The sequence below is a fragment of the Dromaius novaehollandiae genome, chromosome W (genome assembly GCF_036370855.1).
Source record: "Dromaius novaehollandiae isolate bDroNov1 chromosome W, bDroNov1.hap1, whole genome shotgun sequence".
In the NCBI taxonomy this organism is placed as follows: Eukaryota; Metazoa; Chordata; class Aves; order Casuariiformes; family Dromaiidae; genus Dromaius; species Dromaius novaehollandiae.
In genome coordinates, this window is record NC_088130.1 from 24,470,007 (window position 1) to 24,486,903 (window position 16,897).

General features: G+C 35.2%; 1 protein-coding gene across 10 annotated transcripts in view; it reads right to left on the bottom strand.

Annotated features, from left to right (window-relative positions):
* Positions 1–3,837: 3,837 nt before the first annotated feature.
* The window catches only part of LOC135323437 (casein kinase I), a 78,727-nt gene continuing 65,667 nt past the window's right edge, over positions 3,838–16,897 (bottom strand). For 5 of the 10 annotated variants that reach the window (XM_064500888.1, XM_064500884.1, XM_064500886.1 and 2 more), the window contains 3 exons: positions 10,382–10,488; positions 10,009–10,032; positions 4,177–5,560 (listed from right to left, as the gene is read on the bottom strand). In XM_064500888.1, coding sequence (XP_064356958.1) covers positions 5,503–5,560; positions 10,009–10,032; positions 10,382–10,488 — 189 coding nt within the window. In that variant the 3' untranslated portion in view covers positions 4,177–5,502. Of the gene's footprint in view, positions 4,144–4,175; positions 5,561–10,008; positions 10,033–10,381; positions 10,489–16,897 lie in introns of those variants that run through there. The other 5 variants (XM_064500890.1, XM_064500893.1, XM_064500892.1 and 2 more) reach the window with 3 other exon arrangements.

The window sequence follows — 16,897 nt, forward strand, 5'->3', positions numbered from 1 at the left end:
TGAAGCATAAGAGGAAAAATGGTTAAAGTGATAGATACATACACCATTACAGAAATTCATCATAAATCTGTCAAGTAGAATCTGTTCCTTTAGACAGGTCTGAAGTTCAAAGACACCATACCATCTAAAATATGACATCTGCCTCCAAGAGGCAGAGGTTTTCACTGCAAACTGAAATTGTTTCAAGTGTTATTTACTCCTAGCAATAGAAGCCAGAAAACCAAGCCTTGAGGAATTCGGGGGGGGGTAGGGGGGGGGGGGGTGGATAATACCAAAAATGTGGCCTTTGTGCAGTGGGAAATAGCCAGAGCCAGAAGGCAAAGGAATCGCCTTTACTGAATCAAAGGTACAAGATATACACAGTATGTCATTTGACATTTAGATACTGCATGATAGGTTGTTTGCTGATACAATAGCCAAAGCTGATACTAATCTCTCAGGGGCAATATTAAGACACACTGCTGAAATTCCCCATAGTGGTCATTGAAACATAGGCCTAGTTTTTCCTGAAACTCAGCTATTTCTGAGCAGACTAAATATGTTTACTTTGTTTTGCCAGGGAAAAAAAACGTTTGCAACTATTTTATAAAAGAGTATAGCACAATCAAGTTACAGAATGATTTCTGAACTTAGAAAAATCTTTAAGAACATTGATTTTGAGCATCACATGAGATTTCTCACATTCAAGGGGAAAGTTTAGTCTTGCCTCAACAAGTTCAGATTGCTTAATTGACTCGTGATTTCAGTCCATGCAATGAGATTTATCTGTCCAGTTCTGAGCAACATACCTACTGCCATCCAGCCACTGCTTTAGAGGAACTTTCCCTCCAATTCGTCTTTCTTACTGGGCACTGATACTGAAAATAAGTCTAAAGCAGAGACTTTCAGCACAAGTCTACAAGGTGAAATGCAGATGGTATATCCACAGCTGATGGGACATAAGATAACTCTGGTCCTTAAGTAAACTCAAGCTCAACTGCAAATAGGCTGTTCTTCATTTATGACTCTTCTTGTCCAAGTTTTGGCTACTGAGTGCCAAAACTTTGGTCATTTGAAAAACAGAATAACAGCATGAACCTAGAATCTCACTTTGTATTAGCTGATCAATCTATCTAGTTATAGGCGATCTCAAATAGAACTAAGAATTGACCCTAGTGGAATTTCTTAAATAGCTCAGTTTCCCATTGTTAGACACAGGTGCCTCTTATAGTACACTATCACTCACTGCTCTAAATCTGTAAGGGTACAAGCAAATAAAAACATCTGCCTATGAAAGAAAGTTCTAGGAATCTTAACTAGAAGTCTAGCAACCAATTTTGCCTATAAACATTGATCTCAGATGTATATGCCCTACTTTTATCACAGCAAATGCTCTACAGATAAGAGCAATAATCTCTATAGTGCATGTTTGCTGACAGAGGAGTTAACTGTAAGTCCTTTTATTGATACGTACCCTGTAAAATTAAGATGCATTTCTTGTATATGTCAACGCATCTACGATGGTTTTTATTCTAGGTAGCACAGAACTGTATCAAGGACAGACTTTAATCCATGGATATCCTGAGTAGATTTCCTACTTACTAACATGTGTTTCAAAGTCCCTTCACTATTTTTATCATTAGGTGTACTAAAGCATATTACAATAACACCTGTTAACTCAGCAAACATACCCATAACTGCAATGTTGAGGTACTGTTCTGAGTAACATACGTTCAAATTCCTGCCGTCCAAAAAGATTAATATTGTTCAGCAATTCTTAAAATAACAGCTTCTATTTCATCCAAGACTGTAGGAAAGGGGAAAAAAGCAAGTTAAAAAAACTACCTTTATTTTTTTCTTCAGTTACATTTAAACAGGGATGTATTTCATTTAGACATCCAGACAATGTTGACTTCATTAGTTTAGACAGGAAAAAAAGCATATAAATGCAAATCATATTGGCTTTACCTGAACATACCTGCATTACTTACTACTGACCAGTTTGTTTTGCTAGAAGAAAATTTTCTTCAGCATTAAAATGGAGCACTTAAAAATAATGCTAAAAAGCAAGTGTCTAGATACTGGTCATTGCAGCAAATAAACAGATTTTACATTTTAAAATATTTTAAGTCCATAACTGGATTAATATACACATTTTCTTGTTATGTGTAAGGAGTTCTCATCTTATAAACACTGTACAGGCCAAAAACCTCCAAGGAGGAAACCAATCAGGTGCATGAGAGATACAGATACTACATGTATTTACAAATATTATGAAGCAATAAATTTGGTCAAATACTGAAAAAAAAAGATATGTTTTCACATTAGAATGGTCAAGCAACCTCCCACCTTTTCAGCTCAGAAGAAAAGTAACTCCATGAGTTTGAGATAATCAATACCACAAACAGGTAGAGTGGAGATTGTTGATCAAGTTATACACCATGTTTTTGTAGGCCAAGTTCAGTTTTTTTAAAACAAAAACTTAAGACCATCAAAAGAAATGTGACAACAAAGATCAAAGTACACAATGTGTTCATATGAGCACACAACCCAAACAATGCATTACACTTTTGGCTGTTAAGGAAAAATAAATTACAAAATACAATTAAAATCCCTGTAAATGCAATAATGAATTCAAAGGTGTGCATTTATCTTTAATATACATTTTAAATGTTACCACAAAACAGTTTAAAAATAAATAAGTATGCCAAAAGGCATGCGTGTATAGAAAAAAATATAACTAGTTAGCTTTAGAAGACTTAAAAAAAATTGAGAGAATGAGAGTTTTGGTCAACAAGTCTGTCTAGACACTTCCATCTTTTACTCCACCTTTCCAACTGGCAGCTAAACACGACAAAAGCACACCTCTGTCATTATGGCTTTAAAAGAAGCAGACTTGAAAAAATAAAATGGGCTGCCTTTTCTACAGAACAGCTAGTTTGTTCATATTGCAGGCACTTCCTAGGACTGTGGGGAAAGTACCTGACCCATCCTTGCCATAGTATTTTACAATAGCAGTAATATCATACTGAAAAATAAGATTCCAGAAAACAAAGAAATCACAGCAAATTATGGGTGCTACAGGCTAGTACGCAGAGAAGGCAATGGAAGTCTAACCCACTTTCATTGCATTTGCTTCCTAAATCAGAGTAAAATAATTTACAGACAGATCTCTAACATTATTACATGGCACATCCATATGTTCAATTTAAAGATGTTGTCAATCAGCAGTTACTGCAGTGAACACTTAGGCTTTAATACCGATTCCACTTTAACCAAATTCACATTTATTTCTTAGTGTATTTTATAATTCCTCTGGAGATCCTCTCTTGAAGATATTTCAGTCTTACTAACATTATTGGAAGCACAACTTAATGTATACAAACATTTTATTTTTTGTAAAAAAATCTCGTCATTTCTACTATACTGTAACTCCATTATAGGCATGACAAAAGCAGATTTTCAAACTCAGACTACTAGAAATGCTTTTTGTTCATTAGTATCACCAGCATTTAGACAACTCATCAACTGCACCACATCTTCCTATTTGATATCTCTGGTCAGTGACTGTACCATGATATCAGAGTGTACAATGCTAATACAGTTTGACTGCAGTACCATCAGTAATACTGGAAAAAGAAAATCAATGCAAAAGAAAAGAAATCTAAGGTAAGACTTATTTTTCTAAATGCTTGTGCATCTATTTTTCCCACTTTTTTTAAAAAAAAAGACTGCTTTTGATATGCTGTTACAGAACTCAAATACCAGATTTATGACATCTTTCTTCAGCTAAGACACTGCTAACACTTTGTAGAGCAGGAGAAATGCTTTTGAAGTTTAGCTTTAGTGAAGATAGTGTCCATTTTGTTGGTCCATTTATTGATGGTCAAAGAAGCACTCATATTTGACAAAACTTTAAAGCTTCCAGAATAGATGAATTGAAAAATATGGATGTATGAGAACCAAATCAAAACAGAGGCATGACATTTTGTTCCTAAGGGAGTCCTTGGAAAACATTTGTGGTCACTACAGAGATTTTTTTTTTCCTTAGATCACAAGACAGCAGTTGAACAAGTAAGCAATTTCCCATGTTCTGCTTGCTTCTAAAATCACTTGTGGCGCTGAATGGTTTTCCTTTTCCTTCGCTTGAAAAAACAGCAGCACCTGCAGGTGTGACATGGATTACATATGATATAAAAAGAGAAGCCACAAAAAAACCTGTGTGAAACACTGCTTCGCTTGAAGTATGTAGATAAGTTATAGCCACCACCACAAGGAATATATTAAGCCCTATTGCAGATGATTGACTTTTTAGTGAAACTAAAACTCAAGTAGAATTGGCACATTTCACCCTTTTTTGGTAAACAAATTGTATCAATAGAAAAAATAAAAATAGGTAAAGCTTAGAGTATTGTGTGATGGTATAAAAAGCATGAGCATTACAGGCTGACTTAAAAATACATTTGTAAGAATAAGACAAGTTTTAATTCCTATTTACTCTTTCACATAACTGTCAATATGCCAAGTATAAGCTTGAACATATCTTAAGTTTGCATCACCTGAACAGCATACTTAAGTCTTTACCTGTTGCTAACACAGTGGAACAATCTGAACTTCCTCTTGGCACTTAAAACTTTGAAAAGCCCTTTTCCCCAAAAAAACATTTTAGGAAACAATGTTCATCAGCAATAAAAATTAATGTTCTAATTCAGTGCTGTGATATTAAAGTGAGAATCACAGCTTTAAGTGTATAATAAAGTACACTGACATTCTTCTGCTTCACCCTACATATGAAGAAAACTGAAATTGACAAATATTGTCAATTTCGCTTAATAATGGAGAAAATCAGATAGCAATAAAACATCAAAAGCAAAAAAAAAAGGAGGTGGGAGTGGCAGGGAGGTGGCACAGGAGAAGTTAGAGAGATAATACAGAGGACTACAGAAGTCCAGGAAGTATTTTTGAAAGCAAATTAAAGACAAGGAAGCAACAAATACAAAGAAAACTTTTTCATTTCCATGCAATGTAAACCTAGTATTATTTTAAGCAATTGCTAACTCCTGACTATCACCTATAAAATTAAAGCTCCCATTCAGGAATATTCTCAGTACTTTAATTGCAATCAAAAATGAACATGCAAGCTTCCTGTCTCAGGACAGCTTGCCTCAGGGAGTTCTGTAGCTTGCTTAATGAACTGCTTATTGCAGTACTATAAACACTGTGAAGACCAATACTTGAGAGTTTTTCCTCAAGCTATGGAGCACAACAGAAATGACAAACTACAAATTCACTGCATCAATATGCCATCAGCAAGTCCTCAAGCTCATTAAGCATTATCTGTAGTTAAACTTCAAAAGGAATCCTACTGAGTTTGTTTGGAATACGGGAAAAGGGAAAAGAATTTGAAAACCAGGGAGAATAAGGGTCTAAGAATAAGGTTCTAAATGGGGTGAGAACAACATCCAAAGCAAGGGGAGATAGAAGTTACCTTCTCAAAATATCCAAGGGCACCCTGTTGCTCAGTCACTGAAAAAGTAGCAGTGGGCAGAGGCAGACCAGAGCTGCTCTAAGAGTTACATAACTTTCAGTTAAAAAAAAAAAAAAAAAAAAGGTTATTGATAGAGAGGAAGCCCAAAATTAAAATTCAATAGGGGAAACTATGAGGATAAGTATTTTTATAGCTACTAGAAATAATACTAAATTTACCTTAAAAGACTTATAAGAGATATAATTGCTTTGGAAAGCTGGTAGCCACCAACTGTAACCAAAAATCCCCCATAACTACAAGCTTTTTTTTTTTTTTTAAAGCATCTGTCTACAAACACTAACATCCACTATTACTTAAGCTTTCAGTTTAGAAGCAGATGTATGGGGTCCAATCTAGCTTAACCCTTCATTCACAACATTTTTCCAAATATATTATTTATGTATATATGGTATACATCACATCAAAATATTTCACAATGGTCCCTCTCCAACCTGAAGTATTCAGTGATCAAGGAAATTCTACTCTGGATTGTCATGGTAAATCACTTTTTGCATCTGCTTCAGGTTAAGAGGCCTCAAAGAGAGCTTACAGAAGTGTTTTGTCTTGATTCTCAATTTTGCTATATAGAGAACACATTACCTAAGTAACTGTAGGAAAAGTAAAAAAGTGTGGCAGGTTGTTAATTTGAATTCTAGAAAGACTAGCTAGATTTTTTTTAAGCCTTTGCTGTTGTAGTATATTTTGCTTAAATGGAATGTATACAAAGAATGTAAGTCCACATCTCCAAGGTTTAGTACTGCTTTAACTCTCTGCAATTTAAGGATGCTTTGGGTTTGTTTGCTTTCCTTCCCAGCAAATTTCAACCCATCCTTTGCTGCAATCCCTGTGCTGTCCTTTATCCTTTCTCCCTGGCCTATTTAGTTTGTTCCTTCTGTCAGCCACAGAAGGATGGCATCAAACAACAGAGAATTCAAGAATCCCACCCTTAACCAATATTAAGCATCACCTTTTTAACCTCCTCTTCTGGATTTTGCATAATACTGTTATGAAGAGTATTTTAATAACAAGTATTGATTTTATCTGATAAATTATTCTACTGTATTCTAGTTCAGGAAATTTCACTATATAATGCTCAAGAGTCCTTTGGTGTGGGAAAATAAGTCTTTTATTAATGTATTTAGAATGTTGTCTTAAAGGAATATAAATTCCACATATAAATTCCACACAGTATTGTAAAGCAGGGGACTGGCTCAGAAACCATTCCTGAAATGCATGTTTAACACCCTAGAAATGCTAGACCTGGCAAATCTTCCAAAGCCAAATATAAAGACATTTGGATGGGATGAGGATGACAGATTAAGTTGCCTGGTGAGAAATTTTATGAAAAAATGTTATCCTTAAGCTAGAGATCCACAGTATAACCTCTTGAATTATAACCATTCATAACAGAAATGATGGCACGTTTTTAAGAATATAATCACTAGAGGGCCTCATTATCACTTATGCACACATCACACAGCTTGAAGACAAAGTTAGAGTACAGGGGCATTGTTATGGAGTACAATACAAGTTTATCATAATATTCAATATCCACTAAGAATGTACAAAAATGGCCCCTAACCTGTTTGCATATTTCACCCAGTTTCATCAATGGGAAGTATACTGTCTGCTAGAAACGTTTTCACTTTTTCTGTGGAAGTTATGTGACTTTTAAGATAGGACCCAGGCTAGCAATCTCAGTATTTTTTACTAAAATTTCTTGTCCTGCTTCAAAATCTTTATCATACCTTTTTTCCTGTTAAATATCCTTCCCTCTATCACTTGGGTGGTCTCCTGGCATAACAAAGCAACTGTGTACATGGAGTAGTTTACTGTAGCATTATTACTATGTGCTTCAAGAATGTGAGCTGCAGAAAGGATAGAAGATAATTTCCTGTTTACCCGTCTTGTCTGCCTATGGCAGAGCCTTTTGGTTATCCAAACTACACATTTCTGAGGAAAACTTCTGATGAAGATGGCTAACAATGAGTTAAGGAAAGAAAGGCTAATTGCTCAGTGATAACTGGAAAACCAGCTCTAGAAGTCAGGATCAACAGCTAGATAGAAGTAAATGTAAAAATTAGTTCTTTACATGATAAAAGAACAGAGCAATCAAGTTATTTTTCTTCCCACTCTACAACTGTTGTAATACTTGAAATGGCTAAAAGCTACTTTTCTACAAGAAAAAGAAATTGTCTTAATTTAAGAAAGACCCACTGCTAAAGTCAGGCTGTGACACAGCAATACCTGAGGAGCACTATGATAAGGTATAGATTAGAATCCTATGTGAATACATATGTAAACACACACATAGAACAATGGAAGTGTGCTGGCCAGATTGTCCCGAACAATAAAATGCTTGATGAAAAGCTTAGCCTGATTCACAGGGTCACACTGAAACAGTAATGGTAGATCTAATATTCAGTCAAACAATCCTTATGTTCATAGTTAAACCACAGGTGACAAAAAGCACCCTTTCTTCAGTCTTTTAAACCAGGATATAGTCATCTCAAGTTTCTCAAGCTAGGGAAAAAAATTTCAGAACAAAGAAGTGCTTCAGAAAAAATATTCAAGTTTGTACCCTCAGAACATGAGGGAATATTACAAACAGAAGATTTCAGCAAGAGAGGTTAACTTTCTTTGTATTTTCAGATGAAGAAAAGATTATGAAAAATGTACAAAGTAATAACTTGTTGACAAAACAATAAGTCTCCTTAAAAAACCAGAATGTCTATGCTATAGGCACGAATGCTGATACTTGCATTTCCTTACACTGTTCAGCAACTAAACATCAACACCTTTTGATATTAAGCTTACAACTATTATGTCAAAATATAAAATTACTTAAGCCTTCTCAAGTATTGTTACTGAGAAAAGTATGTATACCTGTATATTGGTGTTTGGTGGCAAGATTTGGTGTGTGCATGTGTGCGAGGGTGCCTTAATTACTGGCAAAATACAAAAAATTTAAGAAATGATGAATGAGGAAAATTCAGTTCAAATAGACCCCTCTGAAAATACACATTTCATACTGAAAAAATAAACAGTAGGATTTTGAGATTAAATCTTTTTCGCATGCAACAAAGCCAGTAAGACTAGGCCAAAAAGGTCAAGAATTGCACATTTGTCTGTTAGTCAAATTAGAGGAAATGAACAAAACTAGTAACTTCTATACTTTTAAAGAAGCCAATAGTATCTCAGTTTCTCAGAATTCCCTTGCTTACAGTAGAAATCTAAACATAGGTTTAAACATTCTTTAATTTAAACAGCACCACCCCAAGTTTGTAAAAATTTGATCTTTTTTCCTGTATGTACATCAACTGGGTCCTTTAGGCTTCAGAAAAAGGAGGGGGTGGGTAACTTCTCTGCCATGTGGAACCCACAAATATCCTAGCTCTTAAAGGTGGGGGTTTTTAGTTTTCTTTTTTGGTGGTGGTGGGATGCTGCTGCGTTTTTTGTTTGTTTTAAACAAATTGGATTCTTGCCAGAAGAATAAATGAAAACACAGCACTCTTTTTAAAGATGGCAGGTAAAGAACTGGCCTTCTCACACATCATCTAATATAGAAAGCTAGAGCACAGGTGTGGTACAATAGACACTGCCATTCACAGTTAACTACATATGCACACAGACCATGTATATCAAAACCAGAATCTATAGGACAATCACTTCAGGAAACAAATTCTCGGTTGTTTAAAAGTTAGGAAAATGGGGTCCTACAAAACTCATGGCTATAATGAAATGCTTACTGTTTTTTCTGCTTATATTGTATGCTTTCATACTTGAGTGCCTCTATTCTATGATCAGCTAAGATCCGTGCCCTTTCAAAATTCTAATCCCAGAAAAATTAAGAGATGTTAAGAGATTGTCTTTAGCTATCAAGATCTGTACTTCTTTGTACTTTTTTCCAAGACACTGTACTTTTTTGTACACTTGACTATTACTTGAATATATATACACATATTAGTGGTCTACCTCATATTAAAAATCTTAATATTTTCCCCTTTCATTTCACTGTAGTTTTAGGCACCCCAAAGTTGTTTTTAGTAAGTAGTTAACAGGTTGTCAAAGACTGATACTTTCATAAGTACAACATTTAAAGAGATAATAAGCAAAGTTCAAACAACAGTTAGTATTTATTGCTTGTTCATGTATGTAATTTTCTATATGTTAAAACACTAGCTGAATGCTATAACACCTGAAAAACAATGTTTTCCCCTCTAAAACAGCATAGCAAATAAGTAAAAATATTGTACTACTCACTAAAAAGGATTAGATAGAGTACACCACAGACCGCACAGCTTAAAAGCAAGCAAGATTTGCAGCAGGCAAAATAGTTCCTCAATGTGACTATTTGTAAAAATTAACTGTTTAATTATATTAAACACTGTTTTTTAATTTCCAATTTGAATTGCCATATTAAAGTTCTCCGAAATAAATTTTAGAGCAATGAGAATAAAGCCTGTGGGACTATTTCTGCCTGCCTCTGCTTTAGAACTCACCACATGTTCAACACTTTCTGGCAGCTATACACAAAGAAAATAAGGGAGAAAAGAATCAGAATACAATACAGAGGAAGAATTCTACATCTTTTATACATAAATTTTGGTAGTCGGAACACATTTTAAAATTATTTCAAAATTGGTTAAAAAAATCCAATATGCGAGCACTCCTCTAACAGAGATGTGTTATTGAGAGCTGTAGCCCAAAACAGCACAAGAAGTATACTGTTTAAATATTTAATGCCAAAATTAAGTATAGTGCTGTACTATTTTGCCCCTCACCAGTAGTTATTGAGTTCAGACAAGATTTTTCAAATAATGAGACAAGTAGCTAAGCACACAGGATCAAAAGAATACGAAATGAAGTACGTACTTTGTTTCATCCATGACTTCTACTTCTGCAGGAGCTGTGATGGGTGCATTTGAACGGCCTGCAGTTGGGTCATCTGTGTTCAATTCTCCATTTGTTGAGCTTACTACCTGTAATCACCAGAAATAAGTGAAATCATGCTAGTGCCAGACTTTGTATTTGTAAATTCCTGAAATTATAATACATCATCAAGACTTATTTTAGTTAATTCCACAATTCTTTTTATTCTAATAATATTTACGCTTTTATTCAGATACCCCTGGCTTCCTGCCATACTTTCATCACCTCTACTAGCAGAGCAGAGATCTATACAGAAGACTCAGAGAGTGGACAAAACAAAGCAACTCTGCTTGTTAGGCTTGCTGGTTTCCCCTAAGTGTCTTCTACAAGCTTTAAGGCAAAAAGCAGGACCAGGGTCTTTTCCTTTCCTGATGCTAATTCAGGTAGTCTTATCCTATCTCTGCTTCTCTGATGTATTCAAGTTCCTTTGTTTCCTTCTGCATGGGGGCTGACTCAGCTCTATCTCAAAGAGCACTCATCAGAAGAGAAAAGTTTGCAGACCTAGCAGTCTAGGTGTTCTTTGTTCCCAAGATCACAAGAGCATTACTATCATCAAAAAATTTAGGTTACCTTCAATCCCATTAATTTCCTCTCAAGTTCCTTCATAATTCTTGAGCCACCAGGACAATCCTGGTTCTCTGGGAATGTTTGTTTTGACTTTAAACCAGAAGGAATCCAGTATTCATCTCTCACTATTCCTGTGAGTTTTACTGTATGACCAATGTAGCCATTCCAGAGGCCTCTCCCTTATTCACCTCAACAAATCTGCCAGGCAGATGTTAACTGGATATAGATGAGCAGACATCAGATCAGGACTGACAGTGCTAAACCCATCCATTAAAGTATAAGGGGTCTAATAGCTACAGAGTAGCAGCAAGTGTTTGGTGTTTGGCCAAGCATCTTTGCACAAAAACATCATTCTGGTCAGATAATAGAAGAGCCTGCAGAAAGCATCTGTAAAACATAATCAAGATTATAGCTTAAGCTAAAGGAAAGTGAACCAGTAGTAGTTGTATTCCAAGATTCTTACCAGCCATTGCCTGAAGGTCAGAGATTAAGGCAGAAGAAAGCAAAGGGAAGGAAAGTTATCATTATGCTATTTCCCACCCCCTTAATACAACTATTATGTCTCTATCTATACACAGAATTAATAGCCTTGCCTACTAAGACTTGCTCTATAGTTCCTGCTGTAACCAAGAGCAGCTTTAGAAGTATGCTGAACTTCAGCTATTTTCCATGCCATATACCTGGCTCAGACTGAATTTTCTTCTTTTTGATGTTTCACTAATATCAGAACCACTGCCAAAAACACCCAAACAGCAGCAACATACACTCCCTGGCAATCTCCATAAACCAACACCAAAACAGAAGAAAAGATGTCTTGAGATTGCAAGAACTTCGTTTCTCCATTTTTGGTCAACATTGCTGAAAGCAATCATGGGAGACTAACTAGACTTGATTTCTGTTGTGATGCATGTCAAGTGAAGTTTCAACCAGGTGGCTTTAACTAACAGAATTCCTCATTCACAAGATGCTTTATTTGAGATCACTGGGGACTGCAGAAGCACTGAACAGTCAGTGACAGAAGCAAGTGGGAATTGTACTTCAACAAAACAAAATGGCATATCTTCATATTTGTCACCATTTGCCATGTTTATTGGCAAGGGGAAATAGAATCATCCTAACCATCTCACCAGCACTGTACAGAAATTCATCACTACTTGTGAGATATCCAGCTATAGCAGTGATAAGCACCACAGAAGCATATAGTGTTTTAGAATAAACTGCGCAGAATAATCTATTGGCAGATTAAAATCCAAGGAGTACATGCTAAATCAGATAAAAATCTGATGAAATTGTAGGGGTAGATAAGTATTGCTCATCTTGAGTTTGAATCCAAATGAGTTTGGATTCAAGGAGACCAAATCACAACTGTAGCCTGTACTAATGCATATAAAGCAATGACCACCCAATTAAGATTGTCATCAACATTGCCTGCAGTCCAAATCAGTCAGGAATTCTGCTCCATGATCTAGACTTAAATAAGTTTCTCCCAAAGAAATCTTCAGACCTGTGCTCATGAATTAGTAACAGGTGATAAGAACCAGAAGCCTTTGCCTTCAGCTTCCTCAAATGACTAGGATACCCCAAGAAATAACAAAAAACATCTTTTTGGATGGGAAGTACAACTTAACATTCTTGACTGGTGTGAAGAACAGATAATTTCCACTGGTTTGGCAAAAAAAAGTCAGAGTTTTCCCCACTTCCTTTCAAAAAGTGAATGTAAGCATTTATGACTGAAACTTTTTAAAGATCAAACACACTGGCCAACCCTGTCATCTCTGGAGATTTCACATGGCATTCTCCTTCACGCCTCTTTCCTAGGAGCCTTGATTCCATCATTCACGTCTACCTTTATTGGACAGCAGATTCAAAAAGGGGATCAAATTCAACTATGTACACATTCTTCATTTGAACTAGCAAACAGAGAAGTAGGCATATGAAAGTCATTCCTACATTAACACTTCAGTTATCAAAACTACTTCTCAAGCTACAAGCTGTAGTTTCTCCTCTCTCTTCCGATGAATGAAACAGTGGTGAGAAACTGAGAACATTTTGACAGGAACAAAAATGTATCTAAACACTTTATGGTCTGCCTTTTCATCACTGCTAGAGGAAATTATTTTGAAGAGGCAGATGAGTAAAATAAGGAGGTAGGTTTGTTTTTTTACACTGATTCAAAACTTGTGGATGGATCTTATCAGCCTTTTGTCAGCAACTCTTCTGATCTTTTTGGAACTTATAGGATCAACTCTAGATGTAAGATGACTTCAGCTTTAAAGCAGCAATAGTGATCTGCTTGGGAAAATGCATTACTTTATGGTAATGAAGAACAAAGCTTACATTGGGGTTTCTCAGCAAACTTATATGCTTACAAAAGAGGAAGCAGAGAGAGCACACTGTTTCTGAAGCTGTAACAACCCATTAGGTGATTCTTTTCTTGAAAGTCTTCAAACCAACTTCAAGACTCAAGAGTGTTTCTTGACAATTCCTTTTAGCAGAAAAAGTCTTCCTTCTGCACTTGCCTTCAGGTTTATTTATAAGAAGTCTGTTTTCTCTATGGAATTTCACCTATATGAACTTTATAAAAGCCTTAGCACCACATGGCAGGAGACTGTCTTGCCTCCCTCTAGTTAACCTCTAGAGAGCATAACGAGAAAGAGACCTCAGTCCTTCCCAAACACATATTCCAGATTTACATCCAAATATAACAACTGCCTACTGCATGGCTTAATTTTAGGAAAATATAAACTTCATCTGTCTGAAAAGGGATCATGAGGTCTCAGAAAGCAGAAGCGAACCAAAGAGAACTGGCAGTTTGCAAAATAGCATCAGTCCTGCTCCTCAAACACAAATGTCTTGAGCTTCATTCCAATCCGCTACTGCCAAAGACAGCTCTAGGAAAGGTCTCATTAAAATATTAATATCAGTGAGGCTACAATTGTGATCTTACAATCATAAGTTCTATACCTTGCTAAAACAACTTACAATACTAGAAATTAGTTTCCTGGGACATCAGTAAAATATCTCAGAATCTGACCAAAACATGGACTTGGTAAAAGACTGGTAAAGCAGGGTAAAACAAACTCTTGTACTCTCCTGATCCCAGAGCATATGAGCTTAAGTCAGACCAGCCACTGGACTTTTCTTTCTCTCAGACAAGATGCTAATGGTCCCAGGAATCAACACAATATGTGTCACAGGAAAAAAATAAGGAAATCTGACAAAGATAAGAACAAAAGTCATCTAGAGATTTAAAACAATTTTAAGCATCTTGCTAACAGATCATATCTTGGTTTAAATGTAGAACATCAGTTCTTTAGAAGTTTAATTTGAAGAATACACATACACACTTTGGACAATGTTTGTTGTCCTGTATGCCAGAAAGCTAACAAGTTTACAACACTAGACCTACTACCTAATAGCCAGGCATATTAATTGTGAAATAGATTAACTTAGATCCTTATTCCTTTTAAAGTTTGATAAGAGCCAATAATAATAAGACTAAAGTTAAGCCTGAATACCAATTTCTCAAGTGAAAACAGTAAATCTTCAGGCTATTACCATGCTTTGTTTTGGATTCGAGTACAGGCAAACTAATCTTTTATTTACTGTGTTCAAAATTAAGGCAGAAAGACTCTCAAAAAATGTATGATTGACTTGCTTCCCATCACAATAAGGAATTACAAAAAGTTGAAGACTTAGCAAATAATTTTTTGTTCCATTACATTACTCAGTAACCACATTCCCCACTCTTCAAAAATAAAGCCAGTCTGCATAACTGAGCAAATCACTAGTGACATCTAGAATGCTGTATTTTACTTTCAACAAGTTTCCAATTAAGATAAAAGAATCAAGATAATTCATGCTACCTTTTTAACACACAAAAGGTTAGGGATACTGACTTGTTTCACCTAATTTTAGATTCATATTAATATCTTAACTTCTTGAAAGAGGTTTCTTGCAACTCAAAAGTAACTGCATCAAATATCTAAACTTCCTACTTTCTAAGCACCTTCTAACCCCACAGATTTTCATTGGAAATTCTTAAACCTGATCTTTTAACCTATCCTCATTTTAGTGAGTTCCCAAACAGGAAAACAAAGAGAAAGGAGAGGAGGAAGGAGACATTCCAGCAATCTCACCAGCTCACAAATGATGAAAAAATAGAATTGATTAGTACAGTCTTTACAAGTGCATAAACAGTTTGCAATTCAAGCAGACAAGGAAACAGCGTTTCTCAGCAGCTGACATTTTTGGGAACTGAGATAAAAGATAAAAAGACATAGGAGGTTGTCTAGTGAATTGCTGTGACATACAGCAAGCTGCTTTCATTAATAAAGCTATAAAAACTAGAAAACTGCTGTACTACAGCATTTTCAGCTTATTTCAAATAGAGATGTGAAAGAATGGATGTGACATTTTTGTAGGAATACAGTTTTCTCTTTAGAGTTCAGTTTGCTAGCAGCATTTGAATTTTTAACATGAACTGATGCTACAATGTAGTATTAGACACATTAAGCACAACTTCCTTATGTGACATAGCCTACAGAGTTTAAGACAGCATAAGTTTATACAAAAATTAGAATAATTACTATTAATGACCAAACAATTTAGAACTTGAATGTTTCCTACTTCAACATTACTACAAAGAACATAAGCATACATACCAACTACATATGTACACACATACACCAGCATACAATCCACTCGAATTTAATATATATTAACAATGAAGAACCACTAACATTTTAATAAACAAATCTGCTACAGAAGGACCTCACAGATGGCAATGAATTAAAAATCTGTAATGGCAGTGACCTAACATTCTGACATCGCTTTAAAAGAAAGTTTTCTGCCAGATTTTCATAGACTGCAGAAAGGATGATAATTCAGCAAAACTCAAAGATGAGAAATGACTCAATGTCACAAAATAAACACTAAATCCATTTCTTAGACTCAACTTTGAACAATTATCTATACTTTTAGAACTTATCTTGGAGATGATCAGGAATCTGGCTAACCTAGCTAGTTAATGTTCCAACTTACAAGCATGGTTTAATTAGTGTCTGCTACAACAAAGAGGTATTTAATAGCACTCAGAGGAATCAAACTTCAGAACAGATATGAATACTATGTAGTTATATCTGCTTTTAATAAGGCAGCATGACCATCTCCACATTAAAAAACAACTCAATCCAGCTGGTTTGAAAATACCCTTCTGTAAAACACGAGTTCTAAAGACAGAACAAATGGCTGTAGTTTTGCACACTGCTCTTATCTGGTAACTGTTTATTCTCAACTGACCTAAGTAAACTGAAGTTAGGGAACTCATACTAGCAAAAAGCTGAAGAACATCATTGATCTATATCCACAGAAGGCATACTCCTGACATTTCCTAAGAAAATGTTTCTTCTAAAAGGTGTTTAATATATATCAAATAAAATACTTTGTGATGGTTACATTTTACCTGAAAAAGAAAAGTGCTGTGCTGGGATTGCCAAAATACTGACATTGCACAATTTGAAAGTTCTACCAACTGGAATTTAACAAGTTAAAAATTATTTCCTAACCTGAATGATAAAAAAAATGGAAGAAATATAATAATTTGGAAGATACAATCTCAAATCCAGTTTAGAGTCCACATTATTATACTTTTCTCAAAAGATAAACTGACTACATTTAAAATTGATGTCATGGACAGAACTATTATATTCTCAAGTCAGAAATACTGGTACAGTTTACAAGGTATTTGTCAATGGGAAACTATTAACATGGCTTTAAAAATAAAGCTTTTCAGGAAGTAGCCTAGAACAATTAAACTTTTCTTGGTAAACACTAATAATTATCTATTAGCTTTTCTTATATGACACAATAGCAGTTTCTAAAGCAGCAAAA